The sequence below is a fragment of the Delphinus delphis genome, chromosome 15, assembly GCF_949987515.2.
Source record: "Delphinus delphis chromosome 15, mDelDel1.2, whole genome shotgun sequence".
NCBI classification, from domain to species: Eukaryota; Metazoa; Chordata; class Mammalia; order Artiodactyla; family Delphinidae; genus Delphinus; species Delphinus delphis.
In genome coordinates, this window is record NC_082697.1 from 31,944,820 (window position 1) to 31,965,985 (window position 21,166).

Sequence of the window (21,166 nt, forward strand, 5' to 3'; positions counted from 1 at the left end):
TGTTTTTGGATGGAATGTCCTATAAATATCAATTAACTCCATCTTGTTGAATGTATCGTTTAAAGCTTTTGTTTCCTTATTTATTTTCGTTTTGGATGATCTGTCCATTGGTGAAAGTGGGGTGTTAAAGTCCCCTACTATGAATGTGTTACTGTCGATTTCCCCTTTTATGGCTGTTAGTATTTGCCTTATGTATTGAGGTGCTCCTATGTTGGGTGCATAAATATTTACAATTGTTGTATCTTCTTCTTGGATCGATCCCTTGATCATTATGTAGTGTCCTTCTTTGTCTCTTGTAATAGTCTTTATTTTAAAGTCTATTTTGTCTGATATGAGAATTGTTACTCCAGCTTTCTTCTGATTTCCATTTGCATGGAATATCTTTTTCCACCCCCTCACTTTCAGTCTGTATGTGTCCCTAGGTCTGAACTGGGTCTCTTGAAGACAGCATATATACGGGTCTTGTTTCTGTATCCATTCAGTGAGTCTGTGTCTTTTGGTGGGAGTATTTAATCCCTTTACATTTAAGGTAATTATTCATATGTATGTTCCTATTCCCATTTTCTTAATTGTTTTGGGTTTGTTATTGTAGGTCTTTTCCTTATCTTGTATTTCTTACCTAGAGAAGATCCTTTAGCATTTGTTGTAAAGCTGGTTTGGTGGTGCTGAACTCTCTCAGCTTTTGCTTGTCTGTAAAGATTTTAATTTCTCCATTAAATCTGAATGAGATCCTTGCTGGGTAATCTTCATTGTAGTTTTTTCTCCTTCATCACTTTAAATATGTCCTGCCAGTCCCTTTTGGCTTGCAGAGTTTCTGCTGAAAGATCAGCTGTTAACCTTATGGGGATTCCATTGTGTGTTATTTGTTGTTTTTCCCTTGCTGCTTTTAATATGTTTTCTTTGTATTTAATATTTGATAGTTTGATTAGTATGTGTCTTGGTGTGTTTCTCTTTGGATTTACCCTGTATGGGACTGTTTGTGCTTCCTGGACTTGATTAACTATTTCCTTTCCCATATTAGGGAAGTTTTCAACTATAATCTCTTCAAATATTTTCTCAGTCCCTTTCTTTTTCTCTTTTTCTTCTGGGACCCCTATAATTCGAATGCTGGTGTGTTTAATGTTGTCCCAGAGGTCTCTGAGACTGTCCTCAGTTCTTTTCATTCATTTTCTTTATTCTGTCCTGCAGTAGTTATTTCCACTATTTTATCTTCCAGGTCACTTATCCGTTATTCTGCTGTTGATCCCTTCTATAGAATTTTTAATTTCATTTGTTTTGTTGTTCATCATTGTTTGTTTGCTCTTTAGTTCTTCTAGGTCATTGTTCAACTTTTCCTGTATTTTCTCTATTTTATTTCCAGATTTTGGATCATCTTTACTATCATTATTCTGAATTCTTTTTCAGGTAGACTGACTATTTCCTCTTCATTTATTAGGTCTGGTGAGTTTTTACCTTGCTCCTTCATCTGTTGTGTGTTTTTCTGTCTTTCATTTTGCTTAACTCACTGTTTGGGGTATCCTTTTCACAGGCTGCAGGGTTGCAGTTCCCATTGTTTTTGGTGTCTGTCCCCAGTGTCTAAGGTTGGTTCAGTGGGTTGTGTAGGCTTGCTGGTGGAGGGGACTACTGCCTGTATTCTGGTGGATAAGCCTGAATCTTGTCCTTCTGTTGGGCAGGTTCATGTCTGGTTGTGTGTTTTGGGGTGTCTGTGGCCTTATTATCACTTTAGGCAGCCTCTGTGCTAATGGATGGGGTTATGTTCCTGTCTTGCTAGTTGTTTGGCATACGGTGTCCTGCACTGTAGCTTGCTGGTCATTGAGTGGAACTGGGTCTGGGCATTGAGATGGAGATCTCTGGGCGATTTTTGCCGTTTGTTATGACATGGAGTTGGGAGGTCTCTTGTGGACCAGTGTCCTGAACTTGGCTCTCCCACCTCAGTGGCACAGCCCTGACGCCTGGCTAGAGCACCAAGAGCCTGTCCTCCACATGGCTCAGAATAAAAGAGAGGAAAAAACAGAAAGAAGAAGGTAAAATAAAATAATATAAAGTAAAGTAAAATAGTTATTAAAATAAAAATTAAAAAATTATTAAGAAAAAAAATTTTAAGTAATAAAAAAAAACGGACAGATGGAACCCTAGGATAAATGGTAAAAGCAAAGCTATACAGACAAAATCACACACAGAAGCATACACATACACACTCACAAAAAGAGAAAAAGGGAAAAAAATATATATATCTTTGCTCCCAAAGTTCACCTCCTCGATTTGGGATGATTTGTCGTCTATTCAGGTATTCCAAAGATGCAGGGTACATCAAGTTGATTGTGGAGATTTAATCCGCTGCTCCTGAGGCTGCTGGGAGAAATTTCCCTTTCTCTTCTTTATTCGCACAGCTTCCAGGGTTCAGCTTTAGATTTGGACCCGCCTCTGCGTGTAGGTCGCCTGAGGGCCTCTGTTCTTCACTCAGATAGGACGGGTTTAAAGGAGCAGCTGATCTGGGGGCTCTGGCTCACTCAAGCCACGGGGAGGGAGGGGTATGGAAGCAGGGCGAGCCTGTGGCTGCAGAGGCCGGCATGACGTTGCACCAGCCTGAAGAGCACCATGCGTTCTCCTGGGAAAGTTGTCCCTGAATCACTGGACCCTGGCAGTGGCGAGCTGCACAGGCTCCCGGGAGGGGAGATGTGGATAGTGACCTGTGCTTGCATACAGGCTTATTGGTGGCGGCAGCAGCAGCCTTAGCGTCTCATGCCTGTCTCTGGGGTCCACGCTGATAGACGCGGCTTGCGCCCGTCTCTGGAGCTCCTTCAAGCAGCGCTCTTAATCCCCTCTCCTCACGCACCAGGAAACAAAGAGGGAAGAAAAAGTCCCTTGCCTCTTCGGCAGTTCCAGACCTTTTTCCGGACTCCCTCCCGGCTAGCTGTGGCGCACTAGCCTCCTTCAGGCTGTGTTCACGCCGCCAACCCCAGTCCTCTCCCTGGGATCCGACCGAAGCCCAAGCCTCAGCTCCCAGGCCCCCTCCGCCCTGGCGGGTGAGCAGACAAGCCTCTTGGGCTGGTGAGTGCTGCTCGTCACCGGTCCTCTGTGCGGGAATCTCACCGCTTTGCCCTCTGCACCCGTGTTGCTGCGCTCTCCTCCGCGGCTCTGCAGCTCCCCCCTCCACCACCCGCAGTCTCTGCCCACGAAGGGGCTTCCTAGTGTATGGAAACCTTTCCTCCTTCACAGCTGCCTCCCACTGGTGCAGGTCCCGTCCCTATTCTTTGTCTGTTTTTTCATTTTACTTTTGCCCTACCCAGGTACGTGGGGAGCTTCTTGCCTTTTGGGAGGTCTGAGGTCTTCTGCCAGTGTTCAGTGGGTGTTCTATAGGAGCATTTTCCACATGTAGGTGTATTTCTGATGTATCTGTGGGGAGGAAGGTGATCTCCGCGTCTTACTCTTCCGCCATCTTGAAGCTGCCCCCCGGATTTTGTTAATATAAATTTGACTTTGCTTATTTGTTTTAATCCACAGCTGGATTTGGTCTTATAATTTATTTACAATTTAAAAATCAATATTCATAAGTGAGATTGATGTATACTTTTTAAAAATATTCATTTGGGGCTTCCCTGGTGGCACAGTGGTTGAGAGTCCGCCTGCCGATGCAGGGGACACGGGTTCGTGCCCTGGTCTGGGAAGATCCCACGTGCCGCGGAGCGGCTAGGCCCGTGAGCCATGGCTGCTGAGCCTGCGAGTCCGGAGCCTGTGCTCCGCAATGGGAGAGGCCACAACAGTGAGAGGCCCACGTACCTCCAAAAAAGAAAAAGAAAATTCATTTGGACAAGCTTTGATATTGGGGTTATACTAGGGTTATAAAATGAATAGTGATGCTTCTAAATTTTTCTCATGCTGTAGATTCTATAATGTAAAATTTATCTTTCTTGAGTGGATAGAGAAGATGCAGTACATGTATACAATGGAATACTACTCAGCCATAAAAAAGAATGAAATAACGCCATTTGTAGCAACGTGGGTGGACCTAGAGATTATCATATCAAGTGAAGTAAGTCAGAGAGACAAATACCATATGGTACCACTTATATGTGGAATCTAAAATATGACACAAGTGAACCTGTCCATGAAACAGAAACAGACTCATAGACATAGAGAACAGACTTGTGGTTGCCAAGGGGGAGTGGGGTGGGGGAAGGGATGGAGTGGGAGTTTGGGGTTTGCCGATGCAAACTAGTATATATAGAATGAGTAAACTATAAGGTCCTACTGATTAGCACAGGGAACTATATTCAGTATCCTGTGATAAACCATAATGAAAAAGAATATGAAAAAGAATGTATATATGTGTATAACTGAATCACTTTGCTGTACAGCAGAAATTAACACAACCTTGTAAATCAACTATATTTCAATAAAATAAATTTTTAAAAAAGAATGAGGAGGACTTCCCTGGTGGTCCAGTGATTAGGACTCTACGCTTCCACTGCAGGGGCCATGGGTTCAATCCCTGGTCAGGGAACTAAGATCCCTCATGCCACATGGGGTGGCCAAAAAAAAAAAAGAATGAACAAGAAATCACTTTCATGACAAAAATTGTAACTAAAAGGGAAAAAATAATAAAATATGCCTGGGGAAAAATTTTTTTTAATTACCTTTCTTGAAGATTTTGCCAAAAATTTTCCATACTATTGTCCAACCTGAAAATTTGGGCAGCTAAAACCTTTGAGGACCCTTTTCCTATCCTCTAGAGTTAGTGGGTCTATTCAGATTTTCTATTTCTTCCTGAGTCAATTTTAGTAATTTATATTTTTAATAATACATTTCATTTCCATTTATAAACTCTCACATAAAATCGTACCTAATATTCTCTTCTCTGAGTGTCTACCTCTGAATCCTGAGATTCACCTGAAAGTACAATTATGAATCTTCCTTTTGTACAAGTTTCCCCTGTTACTGGAAGCCTCTCTCCTCCACTTCTGATCCATTTTCTTTTGTGTTCTTGAATCTTTTCATGAGCCAAGTGCCTCTTCTCATCTTTTACCCAAAGGAGTCTGTTTTTGTCCAGTGTCAGAGGAGTTTGATGAGCTTGATCAAAAAATGAGGTTTCCTGTTCTAATCTTCTAGTCTCAGACACAGAAGAAAAGTCATACTTTCTCTAGTATGACCTGAGAGTGAAGAGAAGGGCTGGATCCCCAGCTGGGATAGGGGACAGTAAGCTAGACTCTCTCCCATGGCACAGAGAGCTCTCCAAGATCTCACCTGCCTGAATCCTCTCCCAAGGCCTCTCCTATTACAACCTACCAGCCATAAAGAAGCCTGGTAGTTCTCAGGCCATGACTGCTTTGTTGCTTCTTACCATGCTGCCTGTGCTGCTCCATCTCTCTGGGATGCCCATGTCGTGCTTCTTGACCTGGAAGGTACTTCCTCGAGTTTTCACTTTTATGATAAAAATTTAAGCCATACATTTATGTTTTGTGCACTTTTCTTTTTTAAAATTTAATTTAATTATCATTATTTTTTAACATCTTTATTGGAGTATAATTGCTTTACAGTGGTGTATTAAGTTTCTGCTGTATAACAAAGTTAATCAGATATACATATACATATATCCCCATATGGCCTCCCTCTTGCATCTCTCTCCCACCCCACTTTTCTGTATATGTATTATATTTCACAATGAAAAGAGTTTAAAAAGTATCTGTATATAGTTTTATATTTGAATTTTTTTGGAAGAATACAAGGGCATACTGTTTATAAAGGAGGTCTTTACTCTTTTATTTAATATAATTCCACATTTAAATAAATTATTAATTTTCAAAGCCTGAAAATTGGCCAGGTAGTAGGAAAACCCTGGGCTGAACCCTGGTGACCAGAAATACTACCACAGTCTTGGCTGTGTCCAGAGAGATTTTAACATGGAGCTGGTTCCTTCAAGATTTTGCTCAAATTGCATATTCTCAGTAAGACCTTCCCTGGCCTCTCTGTTTAATACTGCAGCCTACTCACATTTCCATCACATCCATCCCTAGCATCAGCATTCCTCATCTCCCTTCTGCTCAACTCTTCTTCCGTAGCAATTGTCACTTTCTAACTCACTGTTACTTTTTTCTGCATTCTAGGCAGAAGGAACCGCTAAAGCCAAGGCTCTAAGTTGGGAGCAGGCTCAGAGAAGTCAAGGAGCACTGAGAAGGCTGGTGTGGCTGAAGCAGAGTGAACAAGAGGTAGAGCAGCCGATGACAGGGAGGTGAGGGGGAGACCGTGTTGGGCCCCATCGCACTGCAGGGATGCAGGCTTTTCCTGTGAGTCAGATGTGGAGCTGCTGTGGAATTTTAAGAGAAATGACATGATGTGACATATTTTAAAAGGGTCACTCTGACTACTGTGCTGATAAGTGAAGACTTTATGTTGATAGGAGAACATATTGAGATAAGAAAAGATGTTACAGCCACAAAATAAAAATTGCTTGCTACAAAAATAACACCCAGAATGTAAAAGAGTCCTTAGACCTCAAAACCATGATAGCAAAAAAATAAAAAGTATAGCAGAAGAGCTGGAACATAAAGCTGAGGAAATCTTCCATAAAGGAGATCAAAAAGATAAAATATGGAAAAAAGACAAAAATATGGAAAATAGGAGAGAAAAAAATAAAGACTAACTTTTAAGGAAACAATTCCAGAAATAGGAAACAGAGACATCTGAGTGAATGAAATTATTAGGATGAATTGATTTCAGAAAGCTCCTTTACACTGAAAGACAGGAGTTCCTAGACTGAAAGTATCTGGAACACCTGGTGTAATGGATAATGGGTGCTGGATAAAAAATGGACCAACAATAAGACACATCATCATGAGATTTCAGTACAGTGAAAACAATCCTATAAGCATCTAGAAAGAAAAATAATAGCAAAATAAAGAACCTAGAATCAGAGTGTTACCAGACATCTCCACATATGTCACACAGGACGCCCAAAGGAACTGCAGTCACATCCTCACCTGTGAAGTAGCATGAGCAGGTGGAGAACAGGGCAGCAGGCTCTGGACAGAGCTCTTCAAGATGAAATAGACGAAATACTAGGAGATATATACAAATGGTAACAATTTGAATTAGTGATAGATACATAGAAAATTATGCAAACAAACAAAGCAAGATTGTTAATTCCAGGAAAAACTAAAGTTGTGTCAGAAAGGAGAAGTAAGTCATAAGTATCTGTCCTAGCTTAGCTGCAAATAAGGTCTATGTATTCTTGGTAATATCAACATTTAATATTGATCCAACCAAAATGACACAATTATATGGAGAAAATGGAGGGCCTGGAAGTATGTGAGTATCATGGGAGACGATGAGGGAACAGAGCAAAATCTCCACCTCCCACTGGATAAAATCAATTGATTAGGCCTAATACTGAAATATTGTTAAGTGGTAATATATTTCATGTGGAGATAGTGAAGTCAATACAAAAAGTTTCAGCTGGAAGAATTGAAGGTGATTATTTCTTGGGGAGCAAGGGAAGAGGGGTTGCAGAGTACTACTGATTTTCATGACAAGCCTGGTGGAATCATTTGACTTTTTAAAGTATGTGCATTGATAATTTTGAGAAAAATAAAACGAAATTTAAAAAGAAAGCTATCAAAGTTCCTCATTCCTTAGCTGGTCACAACCTAGTTCTGTGTCACTCTGGCAACCTTAATCCCCAGCTCTCCCAATGCCCAGCCTGGGCACCCAGACCACAGTACCCATTACCAGTTTGGGACCAGGCCAAGTTTCCCTCCCACCTGCCTGTGGTCTAGCTTGAGCCTTGTCTCAGCCAGATGCTTTTCAGAGCCTGCTAAGCCTCCTTTCCTCTCCAATCCACTTAGCAGAGAAAAAACTTTCTAAATTACTCATTTATTAATATTACTTATTGCATTTGTTTAGCTAGTTCACGTATGGACCTCTTTCTCTCTAAGTATGTTGCGAACTTCTGGAGGAAGTGGACATTCCTTTTTGAGGCCTAGCAAATGTTCATAGTGGGTGCCCCAAATATTTCATGGATAAACTTAAAAGTAGAATTCAAGGTGAATTAATAGGCAAATTTAAATCAAAGTCTGGAGATAAAACAAAGGTTAAAGCTGTGACCAATAAGACACATGGAAGATCTAACTGTATCAAGATAGACTTGGGAATACCCTGGCGGTCCAGTGGTTAGGCCTTGGCACTTTCACTGCTGTGGCCCAGGTTCAATCCCTGGTTGGGGAACTAAGATCCTACAAGCCGCATGGTACAATCAAAAACAAACAAACAAACAAAAAGATAGACTTGTTTTCAAAGCTTGTGGTCTACTTTTTTGGTTAATGTTTGAGATGTTTTAATAAAGAGATATTTTGCCCCCAAAGTCCTCTCAAGGTTCAAGTTTTGGTGACTGAGGCTTGGTAGGTAAATGTGGATCCACTCTGCCAACACTGCATGTGACTTCATAGACTTTGTGCCTACCTTGCTTTTCTAGACTGCAAAATCTGAATCTTTGCAACTTGAGAAGTTAACTTCTTTTACTTCCATTAATATGAGATGAGACTGGAGGAGAGAGAAGACTCCCTGGCTCCTTCCTGGAGGCAGGATGCAAACAGCTGAGAGAGCAACACAATGGAATGCCACCTTGAGTCAATGCTCAGAATGAGCAGGAGTCCTTGATCTGGGGCCAGCATCATTCCATGGCTCTTTTGGTCTCACTGTGGTTTCAGACTCCATTAAATGGGGAAAAGACTTGGCAATATCTGACATCCCCAAGAAGCAGAAACTTAGAGCTCTCAGCAATTCTCCTGTCAGTAACCTCTTAAGTTAAAATGTTCAGATCACGGTCCAGGGGCAGGAGCCGGGAGCTATGTCCACAAAGATCTGACTTTCCCCAGCTCCTCAAGGTCATTCCTCCCACCTGCGACAAGTCATCTTCTTAACTCTGCCAGGCCACAAACCCTCCGAGGCTGTGTTGGTGATTCTGCTGCTGCCATCTTTTTAGTTGTAGGGGGATAGTGGTCCTGTGGGTGGTGATCTCAGAGCAAACTCGGCAGCCATCAATCCGAGAGAAAACCCTTTCAAAGGATTAGCATCTTGGCCAAGAACCTTTATCTCCCAGACTGGAGCATTTTCTAGTGGCTCTTCCCAAGTTAGTGAGAGGAATGAAATACTGGAGGCATTAGAGACCCATGGAGACAGGGAGGAAAGCCAGCACTTCAGTGTTCAGGGTAAATTCCTGAGCCACCAGGTCTGCCTCCCCCAGAAACCGAGACAAAACATCCTGTCTCTCATTGGGTCATAAAGTACACTTTGTCCCTTCCCCTGGCCTTCAGAGCACCAAAGCATGCTTCCACTCCTGCCACAGACCTTCCCCATCTGTGGGACTTCTCTTTTGATTTCTCACTGCTCACAAAAATGGATCTTCACAAAGCTTTCCTGCATTGTTTCTGTGCCATTTCTATGAAGCTTCCCCAAGACACTGGTGGTTACTGTTTTAGCTGGAGAATAATGGTGGATGGAGGAGGAGGGACTAACCTTCTAGGTGCCCCTACTCCTAGCCATTGGCACTACCAGAGGAGGTCCAGTCCTAAAGGGAGGGAATGGACTGAGGCACGGGATACCCCAGATCAGTGCTTCTCAGACACTGACAGGTAATGGTCCCCCAGAGGTCTTGTTGGAATGCAGGTTCTGGTTTAGCAGTCTGGGGCAGGCCCAAGATTCTGCCTACCCAACGAGCTCCAGGATGCCGTTGATGCTGCTGGTCCGCAGACCACAATTTGAATAGCAAGGGGCAAGACTGAGAAGGGGAAGTGCAGGAAGAGAAGAGGTGCAAACAGGGTCCATGGGAGAAAGGGGAGGGAAGAACAAGCTCCAGGGAGAGGTGGTCTGACCATACTCCAGCTGCATCATCTCATCTGCACAGCCTTCCCTGCAGGGCCTCTGGTGGCCCACGTGTTGGCTACAGTGGGATGCTTTGGTCCTCCCCTTCCTCTCTTGTTCAACCAGAGAAGGACTGGAGAAGCTGCATGCTGGAGAAGGGCAGGGTCTAGAGACCTCCTCACCCCCTCCCACAGGCAGCTGTCAGGGAAGGGAGCCCTGCCTTGGTGGGACTGACTGCTGTGCTGGCTCTGGCCCCTGGCTCCGGGGTCGCTCCGCCATGGAACAGCAGGTTCTTCAGGTTGGCATCAGGGATAACAGATGGGCTCTCTCCTCCCCTCCTCAGCTTCACCCCAGGCACTACTCCCTGAAGCCAAAGGAGTGAACGTCTTCACTCTCAAACAGCAGCTTCCACTTACTGAGTGCTAGGCTCTGTGCAAAGCACCTTCCCACGTTGTTTTATTTACTCCTCACAATTACCCTACGGGGTAGGAACTGGTTTATCCCCACATTACAAGGTAACTGAGGCTCCAGAAGTAATTTGTGCAATACCTTGTGGCAAATAAGACTCAGTCTATGCCCTTCCCACCCTGGCACTAAGCCATAACTGACCACACATGTGAGGCCAGGAGCCTCGGGATGGGAAATTAGATGACAGAGCAAGGCAAATAAGGTGAGTTGATTTGGTTTATGGCCCTTTGAAGCTCAGCAGAAAATCAAGGCTGTTCTTGTCCCTTTACCAGCTTCCCTCACTGCACCAGTAACGGATGCTCCTCTGTGCCAGCCAGCAGGGACACTGCATGACCCTGGAGGAGGGGACTTGCAGGTGGTTGTGAACTGGGCTCAATGGCCTGAGCAGAGGGTGCCATGAAGAGAGTTGTCTCACCAGGGAGCACCAAATCTGTCTACAGAGTAGCTGCCCTCCCAGGCAGCTGACATAGGGTCATTTAGGAAAGTCTGAATCAAATGGTACCAGCCCATCTGTCGGTACCTCAAAGGAACACTGTGTCCTGGGACAGAAACACACTCTTGACTTTGATTCTTCATTCAATAAACCTAAATCCCCACAAGCACTGTGCTAGACTTTGTGGGACTGTAAGACCCACTCTTTGCCCTTAATGAAGAAAACTAGAAGGTTTGGTACAAAAGTAACCAAGCAGTGGTGGGGCCTGCAGTGAACTAGAGAACTCTGCTCAAAGCTGCTTCACTACTACTTTGCTCCAGTTGGTTGCCTCTCAGCAAGAAAAATCTATTGATTTTCCAGAAAAAGCCCCAAATCAAGATCAGGTGAACTTTACCATTTTTAAAACAATTCTGGCCAACATCTGTGGCCACTAGTTTGCAACCTCTGCTCCTCACCGACCAAGTCTTATCCTTTCCTATTGTACCCTCAGCACCTAAAATTCTGGGCAGAAAGGAAGCAATCAATATGCTTCTGGCACACTGACCAGGTGAATCTTATCCAGAAGAAATGGGTCTGAAACTGCCATCATATGTAGAATAGCTGATGCAACTGGGGAGGACTTAGCTTTGGAAATGACTAATGAGAGACATAATTATTGTTGCAAATAAGAAAATCCTTATATTGGACTTCCCTGGTGGCACAGTGATTAAGAATCAATGCAGGGGACACAGGTTTGAGCCTTGGTCCAGGAAGATCCCACATGCTGCAGAGCAACTGAACCCATACGCCACAACTACTGAGTCTGTGCTCTAGAGCCCACGAGCCACAACTGCTGAGCCCCCGTGCCACAACTACTGAAGCACGTGTGCCTAGAGCCCGTGCTCTGCAATGAAGAGAAGCCGCCACAATGAGAAGCCCATGCACCGCAATGAAGAGTAGCCCCTGCTCAACATAACTAAAGAAAGCCCGCGCACAGCAACGAAGACCCAGTGCAGCCAATAAATAAATAGAAAATCTTTATAAAGCTAGGGCACATGGTTTGGCCAACGCTTTAGAAGGAGCAGGAAGGCTGCTTTTAGATAAAATATACATTTGACAATTGACCTTGGTTCCCGTTGATCCTACCCATCCCTCTGCCCTCCATTCCTTTACTTGTCCAGTCCCTAAAGGTATTTGGCTTTCATACTTGGTAAGGGAAACTCAGGCTTTGCTTAAATGTGAGTCCCAAATATCAACTTACTACCTAAGAATCTTACCCAACTCAGGGCTTTTCCAAGTATTAAAATCAAATAGAGGGACATCCCTGGTGGTCCAGTGGGTAAGACTCTGCATTCCCAAGGTAGGGGGCCTGGGTTCAATCCCTGGTCGGGGAACTAAGATCCCACAAGCCACATGATGCAGCCAAAAAAAAAAAAAAAAAAAAAGATATGGCTGACCTCTGTGGATATGGCAAGATACACAAAATAGAGTAAGTGGGAAACAATGGAGCTATACAATGGGAGTCCGAGTTTTTGTTTTTGTTTTATGAAAGAAGGATATGTGCTTAGAACATTTCTAGAAGGGTATACAAGAAACTTAATTAGACAACCTTGGGAATGGACTGTTTACCGCCCCCCCCACCGTTCCATTTTGATTTTTTCTCCCCTTTACTAGCAGCATCATTACCCTTATAAAAAGGACCAAATAGCGGCTTCCCTAGTGGCGCAGTGGTTGAGAGTCCACCTGCCGATGCAGGGGACACGGGTTCGTGTCCTGGTCCGGGAAGATCCCACATGCCGCGAAGCGGCTAGGCACGTGAGCCATGGCCGCTGAGCCTGCACGTCCGGAGCCTGGGCTCCGTAACGTGAGAGGCCACAACAGTGAGAGGCGCGCGTACCGCAAAAAAAAAAAAAAAAAAAAAAAGGACCAAATAATTTAGTTTGGCCAAAACCTTCTGGTCTTAGCTTTGCTTTGCAAACACTGGCCAGGATAAAGCTTTATATATTTCCTCACATCTTCACTGTCAAGGCCCAAGAACTTTAATTAGACTACCGGACTCCCCAGCCAACCCTCCCATTACCAAATGTACCTATCCTTGAAGGCTGCTTCCGATCACCCTCTCTTTGTCTCTCACTTCCTGAGTCCTAGCCTAGTTTTTTTTCCCATTTGTACTCACTCCGTGGGTAATCTCATCCAGCCCCACAGCCCTTAGATATTGCCCCAACACTGACTCCCAAATTTCTAACTATAGCATAGACTCCCTTCCTGAACTCCAAACTGCACATTGCAATTGCCTACTCAACATCTCCACTTGGATGTCAAGTAGACATCTAAATTTAATACATCCAAAGTTGAAGTCATCTTCCCCAATAACCTTGCTCTACCCACGGCCCTCCAAATCTCAGCTAATGGCACTTGCAGGCTTCTAATCATCCAAGTCCATAACTTCAGAGTAAAAGAATGACTGGAAAACAGTCTAATGCACAATGCCAGTTATCTAAAAATGAAGGTAGTCCTAGGTATTGGGATCAAAGATATCATATAATCACTAAAATGTTTTCTAAAATAGGTTTAAAGTTATCTTTTAAGTCTAGGATTTAGATTTTGACATTTTAATTTCTTTTGAATACAAGCCACTTTTTGCAAGCTAGGAAACAGAATCAAACTAAGGCAGTCTTGTCCTCTACAGATCCAGGCCAGTTCTTACAATCTTCAGCAGAATGACATCATAATACGAGGTGCTAACAACAGGGTTAAAAACTATAAATAATAACCACTTATCTACATTTTTTCCTTAGGAAACAGCCAAAAGTCTCGTCCTTAAAGGTATGATATACAGAACATCTAGATTTACAAAGGACAGAATGATCCAAATTATATGCTGGCCAACCTGTCAGTGAACCAGATCAGAGCTGGCCAAGGACTGGTGAACAGAGAATATGTTACAGTTTGAAAATTTGCTGAGGTTTAAAAAATTCCTAGTTGCTGTCAATAAGAAAGCAAGTAAAAAATATTAGAGATGCACCACACTGATACTTGATTTTACCACGGTTTTACACTAGAACACAAAGTTAGAGTATGGGGATAAGACACTTACGTATTTTCAAAATAAATTACTTAGTAATAAGAAATCTGACATACTGCGTTCTTCCATTTGCCACAAGAACATATTAACAATGAGGACTATTTAAAAGAATGCTCAACTCTAAAAAGGGTGGTGGCAGCAACACATTCCACTACAGAATAACCTCCCACTTTCCCATACAATTAACATTGCTACTTTTCATGATACATATTCATGTGGAAAAACTTGTCAGGAGCTTTTGCCAGGGCCAGGAGATGAAAAATAGAGACTGTCCTGATGACATGGATAGCTATAAGCTCAGTTAACATCTTTAGGATGGACCCATAAAATCTGGCCACTGTTTTGTTAAACATCTGCAAATCGCAGAACTCCTTAGCCCTTAGCCATAGTATCTGCTCAATGTCTTAAAGCTGGGCTCAGTCCCATCTATCACTCTTTTCTTCAGGGCTGAGGTGTGTGCTAGTCATCAAAGTCTGGAATGTCATCGTAGGAGTATCCCCGGTAGCCTTTGGATGCGTAGTAGGCGATGCGCAGGTGGTAAAATCCTGGCAGGAACACCAGGATGCCAATGATCAGGACGGGAACGGCCCGGTCTGCCCCCTGGTGGCAGAAGGAGGCAAACACATCAGTACCATGCAAGTTATAAATTTTAAAATAAAATAAAGCCATGGGTCCAATCCATGGATCAGTTATCATATACTTTTCAGAGCACTTTATTTTGGTAATACACTACCAAGGCAAAAGATTTACATCTCTTTGCCTCCTTATCAATTGCAGAAAAACTACAAAGTACTAAAAATTATAAAGAAATTATCCATGTTCAACCATAGATATCTACTTCCCATAAAGAAACCAGAGCTCCTTAGAGAAATTGCTGTTTATGAGTTGAGGGGGCAGGGAATGTACAGATGGGCCTGGGATAACTTGCTGAGCCAGAAAACAAGAAAGCTATCAAAGGCTCACCTAGGTCAGCTTTAAAAGACAGGAGTAGGGGGCTTCCCTGGTGGCAGAGTGGTTAACACTCCACGCTCCTAATGCAGGGGACCTGGGTTTGATCCCTGGTCAGGGAACTAGATCCCACATGCATGATGCAATGAACTGCCACAACTAAGGAGCCCACCTGCCACAACTAAGACCCAGCACAACCAAATAAAGAAAGAAAGAAATATTTTTTAAAAAAAAAGAAAAAAAGACAGGAGTAACCTGCAGAGGCTCCTATTGACCAAATATGGGACAATTTATATGTTAAAAAGAATATAGACTACAGTTGACTGAAGCACAAATATGTAAAAAGATGATAAGCTTACAGTGATACTAACAATTCTTTGGTTACCTTTTGAGGTTGCTAGGTGTATTTTTATAAAAATTTGATAATTAAAGAGAAATAATCAAACATTTTTCCTACCTTCACTATACTATTGTATTTCAGGGTAACCAAATAATGGTTTTGAGAAAGTTCCAGAAGAATTTTCGCTGACAAACGTGGAAAATGATAGAGCTGGATTCCTTAGTGAAAAGGGTAATTCATTTTATAATAAATGAATTAGGCTGAAGACACTTGAACCCAGTAATCAATCTTAATATCAACTAAAAATTAGGACAACCATTTTGTGCCTCCTAATGTAATGCTATAGCAATGGTTCTCAAAATGTGGTCCATGGAACACCAGCATCACCGGGGAACTTGTTAGAAATGCAAATTCTCACACCTCACCCTAGACCTACAAAACTGGAATCTCTGGGAGCAGGGTCAAGGAACCTGTGTGTTAACAGGTCTGCCAAGTGATTCTGATAGATGCTGAAGTTTGAGAACCCATGTGCAATAGCAAATACACAACACCCCTATGAAATATTCTTTCTGAAACAAAGCTAAAGTAGAACTAAATCTAAGCAAGTCCCTAAATCTAACAGCATGCAAGAAATATGAGGAATAGAAAAACAGGTCAATGGTATCAAGACAACACCCCTAGATTAATGTAAAAACTGTTAGAGATGCACACTTACAGATTTACAAGCAAATGTAAATCTGGTATTTGCTTTAGTATACAGGAAAAAAAGTTGGGGATAGATGAAACAAAACATTCATAAATGTTGATGCCTAGTTGTGGATACATGGTGGGGGTTCATATTATTCCATCTACTTCTGTTTTGTTTGAAATGTCTGCAATAATAGTGAAAAAAACCCAAACTAAAAACCAAAACAATCTATGGGTGATTTTCTTAATTAACACCTTTATCCTTATTTATAAAGTAGTCTTTTACAAACCACACAAGGTGAAGTGATATTTGTTGCATGTGGATCTCACCTCCACTCTAAATTTTCACATCATTAATAGAACCTTGACTATACCCCTGGGATTAACAATGCATGCTGCAATGAAAGTTAACTGAAGGCACAGTCCTGAAGTTAGATGTTCAAATTTAGATGGCACCAAGTATGCCTCTGGTGGCCACATAATAGTTTAGGACCTGAGGCAACTTGGATACAGGTCTCAAAAGCCAAATGTAGCCATTTTATTGTGACAGTGTTTAATATTCCCAGTTCCAAGGATAATGCCCAGAGTTTTAGCTCTTGGCTTTGTTCCTTCTGTAGACCAATGTGACCATCATCCCCTGGCCTGGTGTGTGTTGAAGAACAGATGTGAACTATGGTCAGTATTACTTTAGAACAATTTAGACGCTGTGTATAAGCATCTGTATACAATCCAAAAGAAAGAACCACCAAAAACTACTTTAGGTTACTAAGGTATCACACTGAAGCTCAATTGGAACTCCAACCAAATCCAATTTAAGAAAGATCTGATCCATGAGCCAAAAGTCCTGGCTTGGTCAGTGGCCCCAGACCTATATAAGCCTCACTGCTTCTCCCCAAACACTAAGTACAGCAGTATAACTGCAAAGTTATAATAACAGCATTCTACTCCAGTTATAGCCTTTATCAGTCAGAAATCCTCAACGCTAGGCTCAGTTTTGCTGTTCCAAACTAAGATGGTGGGAAAACTGCCCAACATCTCAGAGGGAAAATTTGCCTACCTGCTACACCCACCTCATAGGAACTGTGGGAGAAGTTTGTTGAAGCTCAAAGGAAGAAATATGTCTTGTTATCTGAGAACAAAATCTAAAAAAAGAAACCCTTTTCTCCTTTCTGCTGGAATATACTGAATATAAAAATGTGAGTCCTGGCTCACATTTTAAACATCTCATGGCAATCCCACAAGCCCCTCAGCTTACCCCTTTGCTGATATAGCCTGCCAGCAGGAGGGAGCCTATGATAATGAGGAAGGCACCAATCAAAAACAGCACCGTAGCAAGCGCAATGGCCTTATATGGAATCTTAGGAGGGCTTTTCTTAAACTGAAAGAGAAACAAAAACAGACAAGGAAGAGCATTATGAATACACCAGGGCTCAGACACTTTAAAGCAGAGAGGATAAGAGGAACCAATCTTGGTGTGTCCTGAAGTAAGTCCTACTACCCAATGCAGCTCTGGGAGAGAAAGGAAAAAGGACTGGCAGGAGATGAAGGTCTAGTTATTGCTCTAACAGTAAGTTGAGGGAGGGAGTCCCAGAATGTTATTCTTTCTCGTTTTAGTCTCATTCCACAGACCATTCACTGTACCGTAAAAAAATTATTTTCTTACAAAAACAAAAGATACTTTACGGTCATTCATTGATTAGACATGTTTTTAATAAACATGTCTTGGCACATGGAAGGCTGTATTAATCTACAGGGATTAAGAGTGTACATCATGCTCTGGAAAATAAGAAAGGAAATAAGTGATTTCTGGCATTCAAAGTTAAGCTGGCATATAGTCAAAGGTTTAAAAAAAAACTTTTTCGGGCTTCCCTGGTGGTGCAGTGGTTGAGAGTCCGCCTACCAATGCAGGGGACACGGGTTCGTGCCCCGGTCTGGTAAGATCCCACATGCCGCAGAGCTGCTGGGCCCGTGAGCCATGGCCGCTGAGCCTGCGCGTCCAGAGCCTGTGCTCCGCGACAGGAGAGGCCACAACAGTGAGAGGCCCACGTACCGCAAAAAATTAAAAAAAAAAAAAAACAACTATTCCTAAAGCATTAGTTGCCTGCCCCACAAGGCAAATAACCTGCCTTATTAACAAGTTCAATTCAAGGTTAAGATTCAGAAACAAATTCCTAAGGTTTGGCTCATGGTTGTGTCTGACCTAACCGACTGGAAGCTTTCCAGACGCACTTAAAAACAAAACAAAAAAACCCCCAAAACTCTCTCCTTCAAGTGTGGGTCCAAAAAGTACAAAGAATAATTGATTTGTTTATATTTAAAAGGATGGGTTCCTGCCACTTCCTCTTCGGTCCTGGTTCCACCTAAAGGGAAGTGGGTAAAAGGAGATGCTACACCATTAACTATTTTATAAACAATGATCAGGGTAGGACACAAACTTAATAAATATTCTCTGTTTTACTTATTGTTTGTCACAAAGAATATCTTTAATAAATTGGATCTCATGACATCAGGAAAGAAGGAAGATTCCCACAATCTGTTGGCTTTAGCAGTTAGTTTCTCCCTTAAAAGATGAACTGGTCTTGACTGAAGTGTAAACAAACTGATTCTACTTAACAAAAGACAATCTGATTATTTCCAGATTAACTAAATAGAATTTGCAACTACTGAACTCTGGCATTACAACTAAAATTTCTTAGACAATATTTATATTGGTTCGAAACTGCTCTGCCAAGGTCCTTCCTTCTGCAGGCTATGGCTGAAAATCTCAGAGCAGAGTTTCTTTCCTGCTGCTCCCTCTAATATCTAGGGACAGTGAGCAAAACCTCTACCTGGAAGGTTTCCCTGCTAACTCAGCAGAAACAGAGCCAGCCAATCTCATCAGGTCCCTTCTGCATTTACCTGAAGGTCAATGTAGCCATCGTCTGTACTGGAGAGCCTTGAGTATTTCACTTTACTACTGGGGATTCCAGTAGCCAGGTTGGTACGAGACGGCATCATAACACGCTGACACAGCTACAGTCTGAAAACAAAGAAAAGTATTATTGTCTGCAGGCTACAACAATGTGTTTGTTATACGTATTGGAGTTCTGGGCTGCAATGTCATACTAGCAACTGGCAATTTAGGCTCCATTGCTCTTAGAACCTGATATTCCTTTGACAAGTGAAAGCATTCTCATTATGCATCTACTATGGTTTGTCCTGGTAGAATAAGAATCAAGACATTTGCCAAGAACCAGACCTCATGTTTATGTTGCCACCAATGTTTCTCTGCCTCCTAATTTTTCCAAAGTCACACGGCGAGTAGGTGAAAGGGTGGTGACTTAAATCCAAGTCCATCTGACATTTCAACCATTCTGCTATAGTATAGTATTGCCTGTCCTCCGTCCCTGCTTCCAGAAAAAGCAAGAGGAGCATATACTCAAGGATTCTCTTATTTGTCAGGGAGAGAGGAGAGAGGGTGGGAAATGGAATACATTCACATCAGCATTTTGCCTATTTCCCTCTGATAGATATCATCCTTTTAATACAAAAGATCTGTAAAACTTCTTGTTGTAAATTTGGATAAGCTACTGGCTACCAGTGTTGTACCAGTGTCCTCTGATTTGCCTGCCTCTCTGCTCCACCCCAAGCACTGAAAGCAGCGATTGCACTTTCCAGGTTACTTCTACAGCTACATTAAAAACAAATTTAAAAAAACCCTGAATAAATACCTGGTTTTTGTTCAAAATAGTCAAAGCTGACTATAGTAATGAGATCACGGTTATTATGTCACCAGTTTAAACACAGTAGATAAGATTTAAAAACAATGACATTTAAATTGAAAAAACATTTGTAATTTGTGTACTTTTCCTCCATAAAATCACAAAGTTATGCGAATGAAACAAGTAAATCTATTTTAATCATGAAACTATTTGATTTCTAAAAGTGAAACATATCTTTAAAAAAAGAAAATTAAGTATTTCAATAGGGCAACATAAAAAAAAAAAACATAAAGACCGGCCTTCCTCTGGTATGACATTTTGCAAATAATCATCATCATTATAATGGCAGTTAACAATTACCTAGTATTAAGTGACGGGTACTGTTTTAAGTGCTTTATATATACTTAATACTGAATATTAATGAGCTGTTTTAAGTGGCCCACAGTCAACCTAAACTAACTAGCATTATAAAGGAATTGGTGCTAAATGTTCATGTCCCTTTTTAGTAATTATATACTGGAGCAGAAATCAAGTATTAAAAAAATAAGAGTATGCTTACTTACATGCTTTTCTAAAAGGGTTAGATCAAATTCCGTCAAATACTATGTTTTTAGGTGTTGCGATCCCGACTACACGATAATCTAAATTTAATTCTATAAAACTTAAAGTCCAAACTACCAATAATGGGCGGTTTGAGAGCATTTAATCACCTCTGATTTGTATTAGTCTTAAAAAAATAGTTTACATACTCTGACATTAACTTCATACACCGCATCAAAACATAAAAAAGCGCACGGCGTGCAGGACAGGGGAGACGAATGCTTATTGGTAGCAAAGAGCAATAATTCTAAAAGAGGGGAAAGGAAAAACGTAAATCAATGTTTTCCGGGTACCAGCCCAAGTTCCCAACAGGCTTTTCTACCAGCCTCACCGCAACCCCAAAATATCCTCAGCACTTGAATGTTGCAAGAATTTTGAAAGCATCAGCAAAGCACTTAGCACAGTGCCTTGCACTACGAGCCTCTACACACTACTTCCCTGCCCGCCTCCAGAGCGAGCCAACAAGAGAAATAAGGACCAACATGATTTTAGAAGGAAAACAAAGTCCAGTTTCTGGAGAAAGGCCAGCCGTGCCCCGGGAGGACGAACGCTCCACACCGAGGACTCGGGGCTTGATTTCGGCAGATAGCGCAGTCTGGGCCGCGCCGCGAACGTGAGTCGAGCTCTTCCGCTCCCGCCCCGCCGCACGAACGCCTTACCGGAGCCCGGGCCCGGCAGCCCTTGCGCAGACAGCTAGCTCACGGTTCGCAGCTGGTGAGCCAGAGACCTCACAGTACGCCCCACCACTCCGTCCCCGCCCCAGACCAGCTGGGAGCCGGAAATGGCGTGCCGCAAGGCAGCGCGCCGGACGTGGCGTCACCGGAAGCGACGCCTCCTCGTTCCACTCTCCGTCCGGTTTCGGGCGTGTGCCCGGTGTGCTAGGGCCCCGTGGGGTTTCGGGAGGCGCTGTGGGCTGGGCTGGCTGCCGACCACCTCCGCCGCGGCGGGCGAGTGCCTAGCTAACCGGGCTGCGTGGGTCACAGGTCCAGGGCTAGCCGGCTACGTGTTTCTTTCCGGCCCCTAGGGTAGTGTAGGGAGTTCAGTGGCGCCTCGAGAGGCGGAAGCCGAGC

General features: G+C 42.7%; 1 protein-coding gene across 1 annotated transcript; it reads right to left on the reverse strand.

The window, feature by feature from the left end:
• Positions 1 to 11,677: 11,677 nt before the first annotated feature.
• Positions 11,678 to 20,864, reverse strand: TMEM230 (transmembrane protein 230). Its single transcript, XM_060031195.1, has 4 exons — positions 20,756 to 20,864; positions 18,694 to 18,814; positions 17,051 to 17,173; positions 11,678 to 14,420 (listed from the first exon to the last, which is right to left on the reverse strand). The coding sequence occupies exons 2-4, from the start codon at positions 18,790 to 18,792 to the stop codon at positions 14,280 to 14,282; spliced, it is 363 nt and encodes a 120-aa protein (XP_059887178.1). The 5' UTR covers positions 18,793 to 18,814; positions 20,756 to 20,864; the 3' UTR covers positions 11,678 to 14,279.
• Between the last annotated feature and the right edge of the window lie 302 nt (positions 20,865 to 21,166).